This window comes from Pundamilia nyererei, unplaced genomic scaffold, assembly GCF_000239375.1.
Source record: "Pundamilia nyererei isolate P.nyererei 1_Seehausen unplaced genomic scaffold, PunNye1.0 scaffold00108, whole genome shotgun sequence".
NCBI lineage: Eukaryota > Metazoa > Chordata > Actinopteri > Cichliformes > Cichlidae > Pundamilia > Pundamilia nyererei.
The window spans coordinates 1,668,503-1,690,917 of NW_005187509.1; the positions used below are offsets into that span (position 1 = coordinate 1,668,503).

The following is a 22,415-nucleotide window of genomic DNA, read 5'->3' on the forward strand; positions in this document are numbered from 1 at the left end:
AACAAGATGAATAGTATGAAATCTGAAAATAAAGAAGAATAGCATTAAATTTTAATTGCTACATGTGTGGAATATATTTATATATGCAATGATGCAGTTGTTGCACTGAAAGCAGAGTCTAACTTTCCTGAACCTTCGGTAAATATTTCCGCCTAAAGCAGCTTCGTTGGGTGTAAGACCATCCTCAGCAACCTAATGATGATCTGCTACAAAAACAGGTCAGGAAAATCCCTGCTGGAAACTCCCTGTTTACCCAAGGATATCAGAGGAAACAGTCCTTTCTCAGACAGAACATATAATACACTGCAGTCTGGTAACTAGAGTGGATGGGCGAGTTTATAGTGCATTTTTCAGTGTGTATAACAGTTCAGACTTTTATACACACTTTGCTTAAACCATAACGGGTATCAAATGAAGCTTCCTGTGTCTCACCTGAATAACAGTGGTTCCAGCAGGGATGTTTTCAGCCAGGAAAGCTCTGTATGGACTTGCATCAAACACTGGCTGGTTGTCGTTGACATCCTGGACTTGGATGCTGACAGAAACCAAAGATGCCACGTCCGTCCCGTTGTGATTCCCCTGGGCAATCACATCTATCTGGTACCACTTTGTCTTTTCGTGGTCAATGCTCTTCTGCAACAACAAAGTTCCACTTTCCTGGTCCAAGCTGAACACTTTGTCTTTGTTGCTTTCAACGGTGTTCCCATTCACCAGGCTGTAAATGAGGGGCATGTCGGAGTCCGCCCTCACAGCGCCGATTTCCGTCCCTATGGGAATGTCCTCTGCAGCTGAGAAGGTGTAAAGTGGCTCGGAGAACTTCGGAAGAGGAACCTCTGGCGGAACAACCTTCACCTGGACGGGGACTGTGGAGTTATAAAAAGGAAGGCTGCCATCACGAGCCTTGACTTTGAAGTTGAAGATCTTGTTCTCCATGCCCACAAGGCTCTCTTTGACACTCACAACTCCGGTGAAAGGGTTTATCTCAATAATGTCTTCGGTCACTTCTTCCGCTTCATCCACCAGGTAGGTGACGTCTGCATTTTTGCCATCATCTGCGTCATAAGCCATGATTTGAATGACTGGGGAGCCTTTATTAACTGTCGACTGGATTGAAACCTGGTATTCAGATGCTTTGAACTGCGGTACATTATCATTCTCATCTGTAAGGATAATCTTGACAGTGCAAAACGCCACTTTACCACCTCCATCTTTAGCCATGACTTTGATTGCTATGACCCTCTGGGAGGGGTTTTCTCTGTCCAGTGGCTGAGTTGTGACAATCTGCCCATCTTTGCTGATTGCAAATTTCTCATCAGCAAGTTTGTTTATGATGGTGTAGTCAACGCTACCGTACGGCCCATCATCTGGGTCGATGGCAGCTAGCCGGATCACGCGAGTTCCCGCCTCTGCGTTTTCGGCCAGCTCTGCTTCATAGACGCTCTGCTTGAAGTATGGATTGTGCCTGTTGCTGTTTATCATATCGATACTGACGGGGGCAGTTTTCTGAAACACGCCATCAGAAACCGCCACAGTCAGGTTATAGTGAGGATCGAGATTCCTCCTGCAGACATTAGAAAAGGAGATGATACCCGAGGATTCATTTATATTGAAGTACCGGCCTTCATTCCCTGAGAGAATTTTGTACTTGAGGTTATTCAGGTCACCAGTATCAGGGTCTGAAGCTTGGATTTTGATGACAATGTGGCCACACTTTGCCATTTCATCAAGTGTGGCTTTATACCGGGAGTTGTCAAAGTCCGGAGGGTTATCGTTGACATCGGTGACATTTATAGTCACAAAAATCTCGCTGCTGAGAGGGATGGTCCCATTGTCTGTGGCTTTGATTTTTAAATTAAAATGTTTCCTGCTTTCATAATCCAGCACCTGTTTTGTAACAATCAACCCAGTCTGAGAGTTTATTTTAAAGAAATCACTCTCATCTCCGTGTGTTTTCACCATGTGGAAGGTCAAATCTTTATTTCTACCAGAGTCTTTATCAGAGGCAGAAAGCTTGATCACAGAGGTGTCAACTGGGAGCCCCTCCGCGATATTCACATTGTGCATTAGCTTAGAGAAAACCGGGGCATTATCATTGACATCCTCCACTTCTATTTCAATCGAGGCCTCTGAGAAAGCTCCGGTCACTGAGTCAGTAGCTCTGACTGTCAGCACATGCATGGTCTGGCTCTCATAGTCGAGGGGGTTGGTGACTGTCAGCACACCAGTTTTGAAATCAATGTGAAAGTGTTTTGAAGCGTTTTCCTCTTCAAGATTGTAGATGAGCCTGTAACCCTCGGGGTTCCTCGCCTGGACGTGCAGGATGGTGGTGAATGGAGGAACATCTTCAGGGACTTTTAGCGGATACAGAAGAGTCTGGAAGACTGGATTGGTTCGATTCCTCACCTGAATGCTGAGCTGAGCCATGATGCTGTGACTGGGCTCGCCCTCATCTATAGCTGACACCGTTAGTACGTACTTATTCAGGGCATTAAAATCCAGAGGTCTTTGAAGGGACACGTCGCCAATGTCTGGATCTATTCTGAAGAGGCCATAGTCTTCCTCCAAATTGTACACAATGGCTCCGTTTTCTCCCAGATCTCTGTCGATGGCGGTCACTTGATACAAAACATCTCCTGGTTCCGCGTCTTCGGAAATCATCATTGAAAAAGGCAAGTTTAAAAACTGTGGCAAGTTATCATTGACATCATCTATGAAAACCTTGACCTTGGTGATGGCTGTTCTCGGTGGGGTTCTCATGTCCTGCACTTTAACCACAACGTCATAAACGTCTTGTTCTTCCCGGTCAAAAGGGACTCCTGTGGTTTCGAGTAGGCCTGCTGTTGGACAGACTGTGAACCTGCCTGCTGGGTTTAGGACAGAGTATAAAAGAGGTTCGTTTAAAAAGCATCCTGTGACTTTGAGCGCTGCTAAAGTTTTGACAGTCTTTATGTTTTCAGAAACGCTCGCTGAATAGACTTTGTGCTCAAATCTGAGGTCACTCTCCGTTAGGTTTGTTACGCTTACGTTGACAATAGCTAAATCTCTGTAGAGGCCGTCAAAGGCTTTGACATGCAGCTGATAAAACGGCCTGAAGTCAGACACGTTGTTCACAGTGATGAGTCCGGTATTGGGGTGAATTGAAAAGGCATTATGAAGATTTCCCTCGGTGATGCTGTATGACACTGCTGAGTCAGCATCATGAGCTGTGATGCACACCACCTCTGCATCTCTGACAGCTGGGAGGATGATGGATGACTCATACACAGAGGCAGTGAATTGTGGTGGGCAGTCATTCAGGTCCAGGATGCGAACAGTGACCTTGGCCGGCTCTGCCGCATACAGCGATGGCTCCCCTGAGTCCTTCACCTGTACCGTGAAGTGATACTCAGCCTTGGTTTCAAAGTCCAGCAGTGAAATTAAGGAGATGGTCCCCATACTCGAGTCTATTCTAAAGACTTTCAGGGCCTCTGGTTCAAGGATTTGATAAGTCAGCAAGGAATTTGAATCTCGATCTGAATCCGAGGCCCGAATGACCAGGGGGGTGTTTCTTTCTCCCATCACCATGCTGTTTATGTGAGCGGACTCACCTATTTGCCCCTGGTACTCCCTCTGCTCAAACACAGGCGCGTTATCATTCTCATCGACCACGTAGATGTGAACGACCGTCCTGGACACGGCTCCAGCTGTGGTGGAAGCTGTAACTCGCAGCTTGTACGAATCGCAGGTCTCATAATCGAGGCGCCCCTGTGTGGAAATCAACCCCGTGTAGGAGTTGATGTAAAATGTTCCGTTCCGGTTACCGCTTTCTATCTCATAATGCACCGCAGCTGGGCTTGAGGCTAACACGGTGACAACGGGAGTACCAATAGCGCTCAGCTCGCTGATCTCCGTCAGGTAATCATCTGAGAGGAAAGTGGGTGGGGTTTGTTCAGAGACCCGGACGTGGATGTGGACAGAGCAGAGGTCGCTGCGCTGAGGAAAACCCTGATCTGTGGCCTTCACAGTCAAGTGGAACAGGTCCTGAGGCTGCAGATCCAAAGATTTGGAGACGCTTATGGATCCCAAGTCTGGATCTATGTTGAAAACGTTGTCGATGTTACCTGCAGGGATACAGAAAAGGAAGTTTGACACAAATAAAATATCCCACTGGTAAAATACCTCAAAAATACCTTTCACTGTTGGCAATCCAAGAAATCAAATCAGCTCCATGCCTTTTATTACTGAGCTTTCAAAATGATGTCTGAAACAAGATCTTTTAGCCCCTTCCTCTTTAAGAAAGTTCTCTTCTGATTGGCTGTTCCTCTTAAATGGAGCAGTTTGCCTGAGACGACCATGATGTACTCAGATCCAAATGATCATTATTAGAAACTCAGGAAAAAAGGAAAAGCCATTCAGGTTTAACAAATTTAAGACTGTTATCAATCTAGATATCAAGATATTGAACACACTTCTCTCATATAAACTCCTCTGTTTCAAAAACAGGTGGGTGAACAAAAGCTAAAGTATTCAATGTGAAATTACCTTTGTTTGTTTCCACGATCTACTTTTAGGAAGATTTTCAAAGAATTTGAATTAAAGAGGGATTTTCTTGGATCTGCTGCAGTGATTTAAGCAGAAGCCCCTCTGGGAGACATTTATCTTGCCCACTGCCCATTTTTTTAAAGAAAAAAAGAAGTGTTGAAAGCTGAATCTGAGACAGAACACTTGTAAAGATGGATGTTCTCTGCTGTCTGAAACACAGCAAGCAGGCATAAAGGATTCCACTGCGGCAACTCGGGTCGAGCGCCATGCTCCGTCACGCATTTTCATAACCGCTCTGAACACACACGATAAGCATCAGGAAAAAACCTACAGAGCAGGCCGAAAACAGGCTTCAGCTGTGAGGTAAGAAAAGATCGAAGAGGAGGAAACTGCAGCTGTGAATACACAGAGACGATTTCTCGGATATCATCGCTGTGCCCTTAAACCTTTCACTTCCTAGTGCCTGACACTCAGAGGCTTCCAGCTTTCAAAATGAGAAAAGGGAGCACCATGAATAAAAAGAGAGGCCTGCTCACCAGAGTGCAGCGAGTAGCTGATGTGGGCGTTGCTTCCCATGTCCTTGTCTAGGGCCTTGACCCGGAGGACCTCGGTGCCCGCGTGGGCCAGGTTAGAGACACCGACCTCATAGCGAGGGCTGAGAAAAGCCGGTGAGTGGTCGTTGCAGTCCTCCACGTGAACCACCACCTTTGCAAAGTTCCTCTTCACTGGTATCCCCTGGTCACGCACCTGCAGACGAGCGAGGAGATAATGAACTGCTGGAGGAACAAAGAAACTGAAGGGTTGAATAAAGACAAATAAAAGTCTTACTTTACTGTTCTGATCAGACAAAGAGATTATTTTTCATCTTATTATTCTAATTAACATCAGCATTCAAAGTTCACGCTGTTGGACATTATGGAAAACACAATCTGAGTTTCTTCTTCCATAAACATGTTTGTGGTAGTAAATCAGCAGTTTTCAATACCATGACGGTGAGCGTATGAACGGCGATCTTCTCGTAGTCCAGCTCCTCCGTCATCACCAGCACTCCGCTCTTCGGGTCCAGGTGGAAGAGCTTGGTGCTGTCCGGGTGGAGGCTGCTGTGGATGGAGTAAACCAGCTTGCTGTTGGTGTCACCATCCTGAGCGCTGATCTGTAGGATGTCCTTCCATGGGGAGGTGTCCTCAGGAACCCTCACCTTAAACCCACAGAGAACATTTGGAGGCTGATTACTGTGACCGACAAACAACTGAGAGAAAGAGGACTTCCAAAACATTTTACTGTGAGACTTCATAACCAGCTATTATCGAGTGAATCCAGAGAAGCCTGACATTTTAGTCAGTAGGAAAAGCGCAGTGAGAGTTTTTTAAACACGCTAAAATAAAATGTAAAGTAAATGCAAGTTGGCCCATCACTGTTGGGCCAAAACCACAGATTGGATGAAATTTCATCCAAACTCACAGAATAAGTATTTTAAACACATTTCAGAATGTTCACGTCACTTTCTGACGTCATCATCAGGACTCCAAACGCTAACTGGTTCCAGTATGCTTGAATCTATTCTCTTTAGGGCTGGGCCATATTATACTGTTCATGGTAATACCGGTACAATGTTAGGCAACGATAAGAAAATGAAATATCGCGATAGAAGATGTGCCTTTGTTTTCATACGCACATGGCCAAAAAAGCATGGCGGCAACAGAGAATGAGAAGGGAGAAAGCGGAAAGCAGTGATGTGGAACTGGTTTGGTGTTTGTCCGTCAGATACACAACAAAGCACAGTTTTTTGTAGAACATGCAAGCGGGCTGTCATTTCTCTCACCTCGTACAGCGGCTCCAGGAAGACGGGCCGATGCTCATTGATGTTCAGCACCTGGACGTAGACCTGCAGTTGGGACACACAGGGTTTGAGAAAATGGATTCTCAGCATGAACAATATCAAATGTGAAAGGTCAAGCTTCAAAACGGCTGATCTGTGACTGCCCGCAGGATCTTGAGTTAGATTCTACAGCAACCCTGAGACTGAAAATGAAGACACAAATGGAGTTGTAGGATGTTTGTATGTGTTGCTGCCACAGCGTGCTGCCATCAGACACGCCGCTTGTTTCCTCTGATGTCAGAAACAGGGAGAAAATGACGTTTGGACGCTTTGATGTATTTGTTTAAGTTCGACTAAACAAGTGGTTTAAACTGTGGCTTCACAAACACAGAAATCTATAAATTCACATGAAAAGTGGCTCGTTGTCTCAGTCCTTTATTTGTCTCATTAAATGAAAAACAGCTGTGAGTTACTGTCACTGTGAGTCAGCCCAGACTCCATTTGTGTGAAGTGCCTCCTTAACAGACAAGGATTATTTTTAGAAGACTAAATGAGACGAACTGGCCCTTTAAATAAACGACAGACCCAAACTGTTAATTCAGTATCAGCCAAAAGTGTCATGTTCCTCACAAAGTACAGCATCAGGTATCAGAGGGGCTGTTAAACTGGTTGTTAATGAAATTAAGACCAGGGGTAACAAGGAGACAACCCCCAAAAACACCCACATATGATGTTTGGGGTGAATTCTGTAAGCTGATCAATGTGGCTCCTTTGGTTCCTCAGTACAGATATTCAGCAGAAGTTGTTGAGAGCTGATGTGTTTCGAAGTGTAACTTTTTAACAGTATACTTTTATAATTATAATGAAACTAAAAACTTTGCAGGCCTAACTGAGCCTAATAATTAGCTGGCCTCATTATCTCTTTCTCGCAAACAGCTTCCAAATGTGTGATGTGAGTGCGATGAGGCAGATTTAGTCTCAGGATTTCCTGATGCTAAACATCAAAATATATAAATATCTAATAGCAGTAAACAGAAAAGACAAAGCTCGTCACTTGTTTCAAACACAGGCAGGTAAAAACAATCGAATTCTGCCCTCCAGCCGTTGGTAATGAGTGGAACAACCTTTATTTTATTCACCATCTCATCTCCTCTGTCCACACACCAACACTAAGTGCTGCTGTTATCTGCGCGCTGAAACATCTGTTTATTAGTGAAGAAGAAGACACTTGTGTTCCTAACCTGTGTGATGGCGCTGTGGTGCCCGTCTGTGACTCGCACTGTCAGGTTGTAGATGGAGCGCCGGGCCGCATCGAGCTTGCGGGCGATGGAGAGCCTCCCAGTGTTCTTCTGGATGTCAAAGTCTTTTTCCTCATCCCCACCTGAGAGATGAGAGGGGGACAGGTTTGAGTTATTACCAGTTAGGCTGATTGTGACGATTATTGGCATCGTTAACACAGATTCACTTTGCAATCTGTGTTAACAATAATTTCTGGGGGGGCATTCAGGGTTGGTGCTGCTGCTTTTCATTTACATGTAATTACACATACAGCCAGTTATGAACCATTATGATGACATCATGTGACCCACACTGAGGCAGCGTGCAGAGCGGGTCACTTTCTACTTGAAACAAATGTGTGTCAGACACTCTTGCGCTGGTAAGGCGGGACACACAGACTCATACCAGAGTCCACAGCACAACTCTGTGACGGCTTCTTATTGGCCGACTGAGCCACTCACCTGTCTGCACCACTTGTCCGAGATCTCTGTTTGTTTCCTGTCAACAGCAGCGGTAGATGTTGGATTTGTGGAGCAGCATGCAGTTCGATACTAAACATGTGAACCTTTCCGATGCATCGCTCCCCTTTGATGGTGACCTTTGGTTTGCTTAAACTGAAGCTTGTTTCAAGTTCAAACAGAGCAGAAACTGGTTCGTCTGCTCTCGCGTCCACGCCGGAAAACAGCTGGATGTGCTGCAGTGGCTCATGGTCTGAGGCATGAAATATGATCCACAGAGTTCAGTCTTACTTACAGATAAAGGATTAGAGGCTGAAACACTGTGTGTCTGTTTATAACAAAGATAGGATTGTGAAACCATTTCCTCATCATAATCACGAAGCTAGAAGGATAATGTGTTGCTCAAATAACACCATTCCAAGTATTCCCAGTTGATTACTTTGTAGTATCACCTCTGGTTCGGTAAACAGTTAAAGGAGGGTTCTTATGTGCTTCTCTACTCCACTGCAGCACTCCAAGCTTGCCTCATTCACAGAAGCACTTTGTTCTTTCTATCTAACACTCACATACAACTCAGGGTTCACAATCTCTCCCCAGGATACTTTGGCAGGCAAACTGAAGCAGCCAGGGTTGGAAGCACCAATGAACTGATGCATTGCTGCACCTAATGAGCTACAGCCAAATCTGAAAACACTAGGTCACCTATTTCTTGAGATATCGTGTCCACAAGACTTTCAGAAAACTTGTCCAAAAACTTTAAACCCATCAAAAAGACTTTTAGTAGGTGTACCTCCACCCATCCACCCTGCGGGCAATGGCAGCACCCTCCCAGGGTAAAAAGGACACAATCAGCTGATTATTGCTGGAACATGACACGGATATATGGCACACTACAGCTGTGACCAATCACAGCTTTTCATCTTTTCATGCACCACGAGAACAGTAAGGGGGCGTCTGTAATTAACCTTCATCTCTCTTCCTCCTGGTGTTCGATGTCACAGACACATAGCCATTGACAATAGGCTGAAGGGAATAAAATTCCTCTCAGACTGGACTGCTTTCACACCAACACCGTTCAGTTCAAGTATCTCCAGGAGTTTTATTTTGCCCCTTTTCAGCCTAACGACAGAGTTCTTCACTGGTATTAATGTCTTTTGGGGCCTCATTCTGTGAGTTGGAGTGAAAAGCTACTAAACTGCACTTCAGTCCCATCTTTATCTTTTGATTTTACAGAGGAACACAGACCAGATATTTAAGGGTTTAACTCTGTATGAACCTTATGAGCTGTAGCATCGATGGTTACTCTGCGGTGAAGAGGAAACTTTAGCGTGTTTGTCCTTCTAATCTGTGCACCTGAATCCCATTGTCCGTGGTTATCCAATGAGTTTTCTTGACTTTTTTTGTCACAAATCACTGAACTATGACACATACAGTGATGTACCTGTGCATTTGCTCACTGAGCCCCTCCCACCATCTGTTTATTGCTCTTTTCATACACTTCCTCCCTTTTATCCTTCCTTCCTTCTCTGTCTCTCTTTCTCAGCAGGTTCTGTGGATGTACGTGAGAAAGGTAAGCCTCATGCCTGCTCAGCCAGATGGTGTTTATTAAGATATCCTCGTTTCACATGCATGCACGCACACACACACACACACACACACACACACACACACTGATATTACTGTGTAACATGATGAGCGAGGCAGTGCAGTGTTATTTTTGTACTAAGCCTTCGATGTCCTCTTGTTCTTTTTTACTTCTTCATCGCACACACACACAGTCTCTCATTGGCGTTTGTTCCTGATCGATAGATAATCGGGTCAAGCAATTCACTTTACTGGTCGTCTCCAGGGAAAAAAATGATATGATCCCTGCGGACACTGGAGGCTTCTTTAGGAAAAGAATGACCCACAGAAGAAAAAGAGCTTCATCTCAGGAATTTATCTCCGTCTACATAACCTGTGAATGTCGACCAGGGCAAGGTGCCAGTGGCCAGAAGGCCAAGCTTTTTTTCTAGGATTTTGAGCCCTTATATCTCATTAGTACTGCAGACCTCCCAAATCCCACCCCAGCCCTCCAAGACCAAACTAAAGACTAAATCTGCTCTTGTTCAGACCGATGGATCCATCGGTCTAAACGAATTGAAGCAGTTTCATGTCTGTGACGTAGTGGAGACAAACCAGCGCTGAAACTTCACACGTGCATTCTGGGTAGCATGTCAGACAGGTGAGTAACACCTGAGCTTCTTACATCTGAGCCCTGCCTCTCTGTTCAGAAAGCAAAGATTTAACACCTGACATGCGAATGTCTCTGTGTGTCTTCCTTTCCTGTGTTTCAGGTGTGAAGTGTTGGACAGGTAAGCCTGCTTCTGAACGTCCTGCAGGGCCTCAGTGGTAGTTGATATGTCATCCCTACATCACCATACAAATGTCTGAGTAATGACTGCCTGTGGGCACTGCGGCAGAGCTGCAGCCACCGCCTATTCAGGGCGAATCAAGGAGGAAGAGTTAACACGACCGGCAACAGACGTCCTGCTGCGCTTTCCCCGTCTAACTGTTCCCAGGCACAAACCTGGAAGTTTTCATTTCTCAACTCGGCCGCCAGCTTCCTTGTTCTCCTGACCTGGCCGAGCCGCCGCAGAGGGGGTCAGGTCAGCTACCCCACCAGGAAAAGCTCATTTTCTCACATCTCCTGCTGCCGAGGCCGAGGCTGTCACTGGCCGAGGGTCAGAAAACGAAGATGGACTGTCTTCACTCCTGCGGCGCCGCAGACATACAGCAAATCAGATTCATGACTTAGGAGCACGCAAACACACAACGAGAGAAGCGTCGTTATCGGCAGAGTTAAAGCTCAACAGCTCACCAACACGTGACTGTGAGCAGCAGGCCGCTGAAGCAAAGGCATCAGTGAGGAGTTCCTCCATTCATGAACATCAACACGCATTAAAATCAGGTGTTTTAAGACCAGAACGAGCTGCGTGTTGCCGAAGTTACTGTAACTAAATGAAGCTGTCGCTCTGCCGGCTGTACGTCTTTATTAACGTTCATATTCAGACTTTAAACTAACATAATCTCACTGCTGCAAACGTCTCTGTTTGTGTACCTGACGTGATCCTGCAGAGAACTGCTGAGCTGTTTGTGCTCGACAGTTTCCTTCATCTCTGCGCACAGCGCTCTGCTTGCTGTAAAACAACCTCCTGCAGACACGTCCTCCCGCCCACACTGCACATCAACTTCAGCCCAAATTATCATCTGTGCTCAGAAACATGTGGGTGAAGTCTTCACCTGCAGGACAGAGCAGGTCCTGAGCTTGTTCTGATGACGTCTGTCACTCCAAAAACAATGAACACTCGTAGCTTAAAGCTTAAAACCACATCAGGAGCAAAGTAGTAAATCACATGTGCACGATTTATTTCAGACTTAAATCCTGCAAAAGCATCGACAATAAGCCGCTAACAGCTGTGTGAGCACACCTTTAACCTCTAACGTGACATGACTGGATTTTTACTGCATATGTGGTTTTCTTTTTTCATTCCTCCTAAGCCTGATCAGTGAAACATGTCTTGGGTTAAATGTCACCTTTTGGGATAAACATTTTATAAACTGCTCTGTCTGAACAGAAGCTCGAGCCTCATCCTAATGCACCCGGCTGGGACCCGATCCAGGACCCAGATCTCAGATCAGTGCCCAGTGAACCTGCAGGGCGCCACATCCATCCACAAACAGCCGGGTTGCATTCCTCGCCTGCTAGCCAACATCCCACTGCTGCCGTTTCCACTTGGCCCTTAACACAGCACAGCGATAGACATCTGATGGGGGGAGGGCAAATCAGAGGAATAAATACCTGATGATATCTGTCTGAGAGAGTCCCATCACATATCAGCACCCATGTGCCAAACAGTAAAATAAGAGAAGAAGATGGAACCCTGCAAACACAGGAGGAGGAGGAGGCACAGGGTGAAGATTATAAAGATTATCCGTTTTTTTCAGACAAAATGACTCTTACAATTTGAATTTGTGTGTACAAGCTCCTCCATCACAATAAATGTGAGAATGAGCAGACCCGAGCGCCTCCTCTGGGACGCACAGGGTCACGCCCGGGCTCTGGCTCAGACCGAGCTCGGCGCAGCCAGCCGAGCAGGAGGAAGCTCGGTCTTTCTCTGCACGCGTCGCCCCGCCTGGCAGGAAGCACTTGGCAAAACCCTGATGTGTTTTCCTGCAAGCCTCAAAGGGAACAGCCAGCGATGACTTCCACTTGAATGTGATGTCATGCCTCTCATGGATTTCTGTAGAGCTGTCCGTGGCGGCCTCCTGAGAGGAGGGAGGAGGCAGAGGAGGAAAGGCCAGTTGTCCCTGCAGTGGGGATCTGGCAGGTGATGAGAGGAGCTCTGCTGTGTCCTGCTCACAGAGAGAAACGTCCTGCTGATACCGCTGACACCAAGACCTTTTTTTCCTCTCCTCCATCCTTTCCCCCTCTTCAGGCAGCGCCGGCCTTTTGCATTATTTATCCGCTGCTAGTCTTTCTACCTGTTTTCTGAAAGCACTGCAGATTTTTCACTTGTGCACAGACAGAAGCCTGAGATGCCGCCAGGCAAATGTTAGTATGTAACAGCATAATTTCACATGTTTATTCAGTGATTACATGACTGACGAATCAGAAAAGGGAGGATGAATCTGTCCTTCTGAGTCACATCTAACTCCTGGGATTTTTTAAACAGAAAACACACAGGTTGAATTGAAAGTAAGCTGCTGATTGGTGGAAGTCCAGCACAAAAGGAGGGGGAAAACTGAGAAGCACAGACTTTGTTTGATTTAATCACCAGGAAAATCTTTCTACATTCTGACTTCTGTCCTCACTGCAGCAGCTCATCTGAAGGACCGATGACATAAACCTGACCCCACACCATCTCTAACACTGGCCCCTGGTGATGACATCCAGCTGCAGTGTCATCACAAACATCTGACAAACACACACACGAGATAAAAGCCATGCCAACACTGGAGCTGACACCTCGCCACCTGCTGGAATCATTCATGCAATCTTTGTATTGATCGATGAAATAAACCCTGAACATCGGCGATCAAGAGAAGAGGGAGAAGCTGAAAACATTATCCCACAGATGCCTCGCTCCGGGGTCTCTCATCTCGCTGAGCGAACACAGGTCACGGCTCTGGGACCAATTCACCATGCCTCAGTTATCAATCAAATGTTTTCACGTAAAAAAACCGCCTGCATCAATTTTCTTTTTGCAATAACATGACTGTAGTAATAAACGTCGTGACTGGATCTCTTGAGTCAGGTTCGGTTCGACTGTCACTCTGAGTTTTTCAAGCGATGAACCCGCTCGCTCACTTTTCTGCTCATGCGGGTCGAGTTATGTCGCGTGGGAATGTCGGCCTTTCAGTGAAGCCGACACACTTCTGGGGCACTTCTGGCTCAAGCCGAGCAGGCACATTTAGGAAAATTACATAAATCACCAACATCTAAACATTTCCCTCCTCCGGTGCTCTCGTCCTGCACGGGCTGCATTATATTGGTTGACCTTAAGAAAATCACACTACTTCAGCTCATCTGGAAACTCATGAGGATTGATTGTAAAATGATGAGACCCTGTTAGCTGTGAGCCACCCTCTCCGAGTCAGCACTCTGGGCTAAGTGGAAATATGGCGAACGTCAAATATCATTTCCATGGCCGCAGAGTTTAGTGGGAGGAGCGGAGACGGAGAAACTCTGAATCATTACTATGAGCTCAGCCAGCTCTGATGCAGGTGATTCCTCTAATTTGTTTTCTTTGTGGAAGTGGGCGCTCTGCAGGCGTGAATGCAAGCAGCACTTCTCCCCATCATTTGTCTTACTTTCAAGGTCATTACAGCCATTTGTGTGATGCTCGGCTTCCATCAAAGGTCAAACCTCAGAGTGTGTGTGTGGTTCCACTCACCCACGATATCGAACCACTTCTCCCGATGCGGCTCCGTCAAGATGACGCCCACCATCTGAGCGACGCGGTCTGTTTCTATGACAGCAAAGTTGATGTGTGGCTCGACGAACACGATTGGTTCCGCAGAGGCAGGCGGGAGGGCGATCCACTCGATGTTGAGTCGAGCGGTGGATGAATAGGACGGGCTGCCCTGGTCTGTAGCTTTAATCTGGAATAAACAGAGAAACTAAACAGGAAGCTGTGACACACCTGCACATCCAGTCCAGCAGGTAACTGAAAACACTTCCAGCTCACGTCCAGATATTTTCTTCAGATTCACCAAAAATGACGATTACACCGTCACTCATGTCGCCGCGTCAGATGAACTAACAGCTGAGGGCCTGGACTCACTGGTTACCTATGGTAACTATGGTAACAGTCGTGCCACATACAATAACAATCGCATACTGCTTATGTCATTTTGACTCTAGGGGGCGCTCTGACTGCGTCAGGATCAACACATAGATGCTGACAGACTGAAGGTGTTGCACAACGAGCGCATTCTGAAAAATAAAAAAGACATGAAATTCCTAATTTTTGGGACACAAATCGCAAGTGTGTGTAAAAAAAATCCTTAAATAACGACGGTGAAAAAAAGTGATGATGAGATCCTGATGTCCTGATTTAAGGATGTCAGAGGTGGAAACACATCTGAGAAAACGGAATAATCCGTTCAGAGAGCCGACTGAGCCGGAGCAGAGGTAACCTACGATTATTTTACTATTTCCGTATTGTGAGTGCACTTATTGCCAAATGCAGTGGTCTGATTGGTCAGATCTGTTTGCATCACAAAACATCGGAAAAATTGAGCTTGATAAAATAATCATACATGCAGTAAATTCATCCAATGAGTAAACACTGCGTTAACAACAGGTTTGTAACAGCTTCAGATTCATCAGCCGTATGAAACGTTGACGGGACAAGTAAACTTGCTGTGGTGAAAATTTCTGCAGCACCTACTGTGAGAATATTGTAGCTTTCGGGCAAGAAGTCGCCGTGCGATGTGACCACGCCCGTCGCTGGGTCGATTTCAAACTGCTCGTCCACGTTTTCCTGCAGACTGTAGGTTACTGCCGCGTTCGGGCCCTCGTCGTTATCCTGAGCGAGTATCCTGCAGACTTCCTGTTTGCCACCGTCGTGACGCCGTTCAGGCAGCTTGACGTCAAAACGTTTTTCCATGAACTTGGGAGGGTTGTCGTTGGCATCTAGAACCTGGATCACAACGGTGGCGGTGGAGCTCAGAGCCGGAGATCCGTTATCCGACACGATAACCTGATAGTGAAAAAGAGTTGGAGGGTCAACATCAGAATAATAAAAGCACGATTGATCTTTATATTTACTTTGACTTAATTTTAAACCACTAAATGAATTTCTTGGGGTTTTAAAGCTACGACAAAGATTGCTGGAGGCGGGGGTATTTTTGTGTTGCTGCTAAGAGTTTTCCTTTATTAGGAGTGGGGGAGGTTGGGGTGGAGATGTTCTCCATGTGGTCATGCACCTGTCTTATTTAATCATTAGTTATTATTCATCTCTGGCTCTGTTCCTCAGCTTGTCTTTGTCCCACCTTCCTCCCCTCACACCCAACCCGTCTGACCCTCCCTGAGCCTGGTTCTGTTGGAGGTTTCTTCCTGTTAAAAGGGAGTTTTTCCTTCCCGCTGTCGCCAAAGCGCTTGCTCATAGGGGAGTTATCTGCCTGTTGTTGTTTTCTCTGTAGTATCATTACAAAAAAATGGAGAAGGCTGAGAAGGCTGTTGTTCTAATTTGGAGCTCTATACATAAAACTGATTTGAATAGATAATATCAGAAAAAATAAAAATGGTCTCAGATGGACGGCTCAAATCTCTGAAACTTTGGGTCTGTCCTGAAATGTCACACTAGTTAAGGAAGATTAATTTCCAAGCAGCTGAGATACATTTCTTTTAGTCGGTAGCCAGAAATGTGGTTTGATTTTCTGATGTCGAAATATCTGAACCAGCATCTAAATGTTACCAGTCACATGCCTTTTCTTTCTGCTTTTATCTCATTACACACCTCCGATTGTCCACATAACAACAACATAATTAAAGGTAATGACTGTGCACTGATTCCCATTTCTGTGGAAGTTTTAAAGTGGAGCTTCCAACTGAAGTAAAGCTTGTTTCCCTGAGGAAGAATTCCAGTTTTCATGCTCTCAGCCTCATGTACTCTTAGTTACACGGTTCATTTATGCCATGCATTTTTTTTAACCATATATATCTTAAATATTTAACATGAGCCAACAACACAAACCAACAGAGACACACTAAAAGATGAACTATTGGCCTTTAAAAAAATATTGGAAATAAATAAATAATAATAATAACGGGGCAAAAAAAACTTTTTCACTTTTATTTGTTCGTCTGAAAACTTCCTTGAAAAAATCGTTATGTGTGGGGGGTTGTGCTATTTCTTGACTCACAGGTCAGCGATCGACTGAACGATCACTAAAATTATAGCATTAAAAAAAGAGCAGCTTCCACACTGACGTCACGTTTGGTGCTCGTTACCCGTGTCAGTAAAGCAGCGAGCACTGCTGTGTATTCTGGATTTATGGGAACGTCGGCGATTCACAGCAAAGCCGGATTTGTGTTCCTGTTTCTGCATCGATCTGACGGGAAGAGAAAATGTTGTTTATCAGAGTCTCACCTCAATACTGTGCTCCGGTTTATCCTCTCGATCCAAAGCTGAGACAGTGCTGATAACACCTGCAAACACAAACACACACACCAAACACAGGTGCTGTTAGCAGGAAGTGAAGAGTGCAGGTTACACATAAACAAACAGAGTTGGGAGTTTTTGTGTGTGTGTGTGTGTGTGTTGTGGCAGTTGGGAATGGAGGCGGGTGTCCCTGAGTAGTAACAGAAGAAAACACATTGTATTTTACAGCTCTTGATGTTGTTTCTGTTGTTTTTGTTTTTGAGGGTCACTCAATGTTTGTTTATGTCGCTATAAAAAATTACAACAAACAGCTAAAAAAAAGATGATGATGATGATGGCGGTGTGATGCAGTGCTGAGGTGAAGTCGACCTGAATAAAGACTGATACAGATATCAAACAGGGACAGAGCGAGCGATGGATCGCGTGATAAACTTCTGAAGCAGAGAACAAGCCGCCTTCAACACGACAGAGATCGCATCGAGGAGCTTTGCAAAGGTCGCCTCCTACATGGAGGTCAGGACTTTCTTCTGTTTGTCTAAAAAAAAAAATGGCATCCATTTTTGTTGCATTGTTTAATATCATGAATAAACTTTCAGAAGACATTAAAAAACCTCGATTTCCTTCCGCTCTCCACTTCAATGTCGTGGGGGCGGGGGCTGGAGCCCATCCCGCTGCCACCAGGCAAAGGCTGGGGCGTCCGGACTCGATCGTTTTCTCACAGAAACTGGAGCTGTCGGTACTGATGCTGGCAGAACAGGAAAAAACTGGAGGCCCATAAACTCAAAATAACCAACAGGAGACAGAAGCATAGAGGGGCTGCTCATAAGGGGAGGGCATCACCTTCAGCATGGCTGGGAGATACGGGAAGCACCTGTGTCACATTACAGGACCAGTGGAATTTACTGTTGAAAGACAAAACCACTATTTTGTCATCCAAAGCCGCTCTACAGTTGGAAATTAGCAATTTGGGTCACCTTACACTCAGAGCACAACACTGACTCATCACTGGGAGGAGGGGTCACTCACAGCCAATCAGATGCTTCCGCCGCATCCGCCTGAGCTCAGTCGGCCTCTGAACTGTGTGACAGGTGATTATCAGACACCGCGAGGGAAACCGCGGCTGACAGTTTGCTGAATCAGCGTGTTTAAGTGTCTGCAGCTGCTGGGAGAAGCGTCCTAGACACACAGCAACAGGCTGGGAAAATACAAGTCTCTGTGTCTCCAACCAAAAGAGGTGTGGGAGCTGCAGACAGAGGAGGGGGTCGTAAGTGCTGCAAAAGAGGCCCCACTGAGCATCATCGAGTCCTTTTATGACAGAGCAAACAAGCCCTGCTGGGAGGGACAGGTGGGAACGTTAGAAAGTGTGTTCCTGTCATTAGTGCAGACGTGGGAATCACGGCTAAAGCCTCGTCCCTCCCCACCGCCTGTTTTCACTCAGCCATCCAGGACGCCTGTCAAAACCACACGAGGACAAACAGCTGCTTCTGCGTCAGGGGCCGTTCATTCCTTTTTCGCAGGATTCACATCACATTTTTACGTCTCTTCTTTTTTGAATGTGGACTAGTTTCACTTGCTTTTTAATTCAGACATCGCAAATTTCTGAGAACTATTTCAGAAATGCCAATGAGAAAAAAGTTTGAGAATTTTTGTTTGTATGTTACTGAGGGGTAATTAGCAGGTATCTGTGTCTGTGTGACATTCCCACTGAGTCTGTGGATTCAGCTTGATAACAAGGTCGGTGGAGCCTTGGCACTCCAACCTCTCATCCACATACAGTCACTCCTGCCTCCAAAAAGCCAACATGGCAACGGCCAAAACACATTAAGGCTTCAAAGCTGGGCTTTTGGCTGCATCCTTCCTTTACACTGTGTATCATTCCCCTCTCGATAGACGTAACAATTCAGTCTCAGGCTCTGAGACTGAGAATGTGCTACCCGAGACAGATTTCATATAAAAGTTGGTCCCAGGTGTTGGACTCTTTTTCATGTAAATTTGTTAATAGTAAGAAAAATATCATACATCTTGGTGAGTACTTTGTGTATATCGAGAATATAAAATACACAATCGCATCATATCACTTTTTGAATCAACAGCCTGCAGCCATTTGAGGAATTTGCTGTTGCAAAATGCTAATGAAGTGGGCACATTCCTGACTTGCCTGGCCTTGTCAACAAACAAACACATAATGAAGTGTTCCACGAGATGCTTTTTCTCAAAACACACACGACAATGTTTCATGTGCATTTCTGCATTAAAGCACGAAGCTTCCTCGATTCTTCTCGCCTGAAACGGACACAGCGCTGTGGTCATGAGTCACTTTCATCTTGTCAAGGCACGAGTGGTTTCACCCTCATATTGCTAATAAGAGGTTCATTTGTTAACAGTAAGACAAGGTGGGTCATGTTCCAAAGAGGAACAGGTTCCAGGTAACATGATCTCCCTCTGCTTACGCCGTTTTTCTAATCTATATAAGCTAGTACACGATATTTCTTTGATTCTTTGTTGTCAAAGGATTTTAAGGACAGCTCAGTTTACTGTCTACAAGTAAAAGTCAGAGAGGATGTCAGCACATCCTAAAAGTCTGTTTGATTTAAGCTATGACAGCCTGTGCTCCGACATGGCTCCAGGAGTGTTAGTGAGCACTGAAGGCAGAAGATGAGGTCCCAGTTTGAGTCCAGTTCATCCCGTATGAGCTGAAAGAAGCTGAGGTCAGAGCTCTAGAGGCCACAAACTGGCAACTAGGTTTCCTGTTGATTTGGACTTCAGTGAACCACAAAAACCAGTTGCAGACCTCGAAGTCAAAAAGCCTGTTTAGCATTTGTTCTGATGTTTACTGGACCTGTGGAAGCTGCGATTTAATGTAAAAACTATTAGCAAGAGCTCCAACAGCACAAATGTGGTCCACAGTAGGGGTGGGTTTTTATAATCGATTTATCGATTAAAATCGATTCTGGCTTGGATAACGTGAAATCGATCCATTAAAATCCTGAATCGATTTTTTAATATAAATTTATTTTGCCCGAAATGCCAGAATCTCAGGTGAAACCTCACAAAATTTCAACAACCACCAAACAGCTAAGACAGTAAATGAGAGCAGGAACATGGATTCTGCACACACAGCGCAACCCGCGGATCAGAATCAGTCAGATGTCGCCTTTCTCACAGTCGGGGCTGAAAGCCGACAGCTCGCTGATTCTGATCTGTCGGCGGGTCCGCACTTTGTGTTCACGCCCTTTATGCGCTGATTCTAAAGCTGTTAGTTTGATGTCTCTCCAAACAATATTGACCGAACCAGCAGCAAAAGAAGATCCAAACTACGCTTCACATAAACATCGTCATGTATTCACTCTTACTTTTACTGTTTTGCTTCGACCACGATGCACAGCTCTCTCTCTCTGTACTTCAAGAACAGTTTTTCTTCATTATTCGCTTGCTTGTTACGCACAAGTCTGCCGTTGTTTACAGCGCTGTCGGCCGACGTTTTTTTTCTTTCCTTTTTATATACTTCCAAAAAGAAAACCTAATTTCTGCCGTTCAATACTGAACAAATTTAAACTTTTTAAAATTATGCAAAATGCAAAACACTTAGCCGTGTCTCTAATAAAACCGCTGTAACTTCAGAGGTAATGTTCATTTATTGATTAATGGATTTCTTTCGTTTATGATGTACTGCAGAATATTTTTATAAAATCCCAGGCCAGGAAAATCACCTTCATGTTTTTCTGTGTTTCTGTGCTGTGATGCACACACTTTTGATAAAGTCTTGCGTGTGTCAGCTTCCTTTTTATAGATACAAAAATATGTAAATGTACTGATCTGAATTATAATATTTCTGACTGTCAAAATTTCCCAGATTCAAATCGAATTGAATTGAATCGAATCGAATTAAATCGAATCGAATTAAATCCAATCGTGGATCAATTCGGGACCTTGTGAATCGGAATTGAATCGATTCTAGAAATCAGTGACGATACCCAGCCCTAGTCCACAGGTCCAGTTCAGGAACTCCAGCTAGCTGAGGAGAAGCCTAGCAGGCAGCTAGCAGCTACAGCCACTTGTGTCACCAGCAGTGTTGCCAACTTAGTGACTTTGTCGCTATATTTAGCGAGTTTTCAGATCACCTTAGCGACTTTTTTTCTAAAAAGCAACTAGCGACAAATCTGGCGACTTTTTCTGGTGGTATTGGAGACTTATTTATGACGACTTTTTGACATGAAAACGCGTATCGCTCTTACTCTCAACAAGCAGCGGTGTTGCCGTGAGCACCTCACCCGTGCCAAAGCGCTCACAGGCGGAGGATAGTCCTCCCCAGCTGCTATCAGGGCAGGAGACGTTCACACCTGTGCGTCCAAACGGCAAATGAATCGCGCATGAGCGAAGCCGCTGCTCCCGCACTGACTGTAACGCAGTCAGTTCTTCTTTTACCCTTATGCTATTTTGTGGATTACAAGGTTTAAAACTACTTATAAACACACACTCTCACACACACAGTAACTCCACCAGAGTGCCTATTTCAGGTCACTTTTGCCGGTCCAGGCCCAGAAAAAGGAGCAGGGTTGGAATTGTGACATTAAAAAACAATAATTGCTAAAAGAAATTTAATTTGTAGTTCTAAATAAATTCTAACTGCATTTAGGACGTTTTTTACTCACTTTGTCTCTTCCACGATGTTATTTCTCTCTAAAACACCGTAGGTTACAATTACATTAGCATGACCAATTATGCAAATTAGGCGATGACATCATTTGGCAACTTCTAGCGACTTTTAGGACAGCCAATAGCGATTTTCCTTACTGAGGAGTTGGCAACACTGGTCACCAGCCACCCGTCAGTCAAAGAGACCACAGCCCTAATAATGCACGTTTATTTTTGCACGTTTATTATCACTGCTGGAGCCTCTGCTAGATGTTAGAGGAACTTCAGGTTTTAGGAGTTTTTTCACTTTAATTTTTTTTAGTTTGCAGCACAGGGATAAAAAAAATAAAACTTCGGTCAGTTCTGCAAGAATTTGGGTCAGTGTCAGTCAGCTGTCCTCAGCCTGCAGCCTCAGAATACAAAAAGGTTCACAGAGATTTAATAACCCCTTTTCAGCAAAACACTATTCATCCTGTGCTTCTATGCATGAGTAAATGGATACCAAATACACCTGCATTTATAGAAAAATACTTGTTTGAATGTGACACACTCCAGCTGGCAGCAAACCTTTGCCCCGTCTCTGAGTGACATCTCTGTAATCCCTCGGTACACTGGCCTCGGGGCGTGGACAAATAGCATGTTAGAGGACGAGGACAGGGCTTGTAGCGGCTGGTAGCATCACAGCTAATGCTGCACTCAATAGCTTTAACTTCAAAGTCCTCGCCAGGTGATGCAGCTTCAACTGTCAGCGAGGAAGGCAGAGATGTTTAGGCTTCCTCATTGTTCCCGTCATGCTAACTCAGTTTTTATTTCAGGTCGCACGTGACTGACTCTGTGAGTGACTCTCAGGGAGCTCCCTGTTGTATAGGTATAGGCAGACCTAGCTTCCGCAGCACATACTGCACTCATGCTTGCAACACTGCATTTGCAAGCATGCATATGCTTGTTAGCTTTTCACCCATGAATCAAAATGTAACACGTACAGATATACCAAAACACTCTGCAACAGAGGCCTGCCAGATGTCCTGCACACACAAAGGGAGTTTGAATCAA

General features: G+C 45.2%; 1 protein-coding gene across 1 annotated transcript in view; it reads right to left on the bottom strand.

Moving 5' to 3' along the window:
• Positions 1-22,415, bottom strand: part of fat2 (FAT atypical cadherin 2) — a 93,907-nt gene that overhangs the window by 48,230 nt on the left and 23,262 nt on the right. Inside the window, exons 4-11 of the mRNA XM_005741232.1 lie at positions 16,716-16,774; positions 15,012-15,323; positions 14,013-14,220; positions 7,582-7,721; positions 6,344-6,406; positions 5,507-5,719; positions 5,058-5,268; positions 433-4,100 (exon numbers count right to left, since the gene is read on the bottom strand). Of these exons, the coding sequence (XP_005741289.1) occupies positions 433-4,100; positions 5,058-5,268; positions 5,507-5,719; positions 6,344-6,406; positions 7,582-7,721; positions 14,013-14,220; positions 15,012-15,323; positions 16,716-16,774 (4,874 nt within the window). The remainder of the gene's footprint in view (positions 1-432; positions 4,101-5,057; positions 5,269-5,506; positions 5,720-6,343; positions 6,407-7,581; positions 7,722-14,012; positions 14,221-15,011; positions 15,324-16,715; positions 16,775-22,415) is intronic.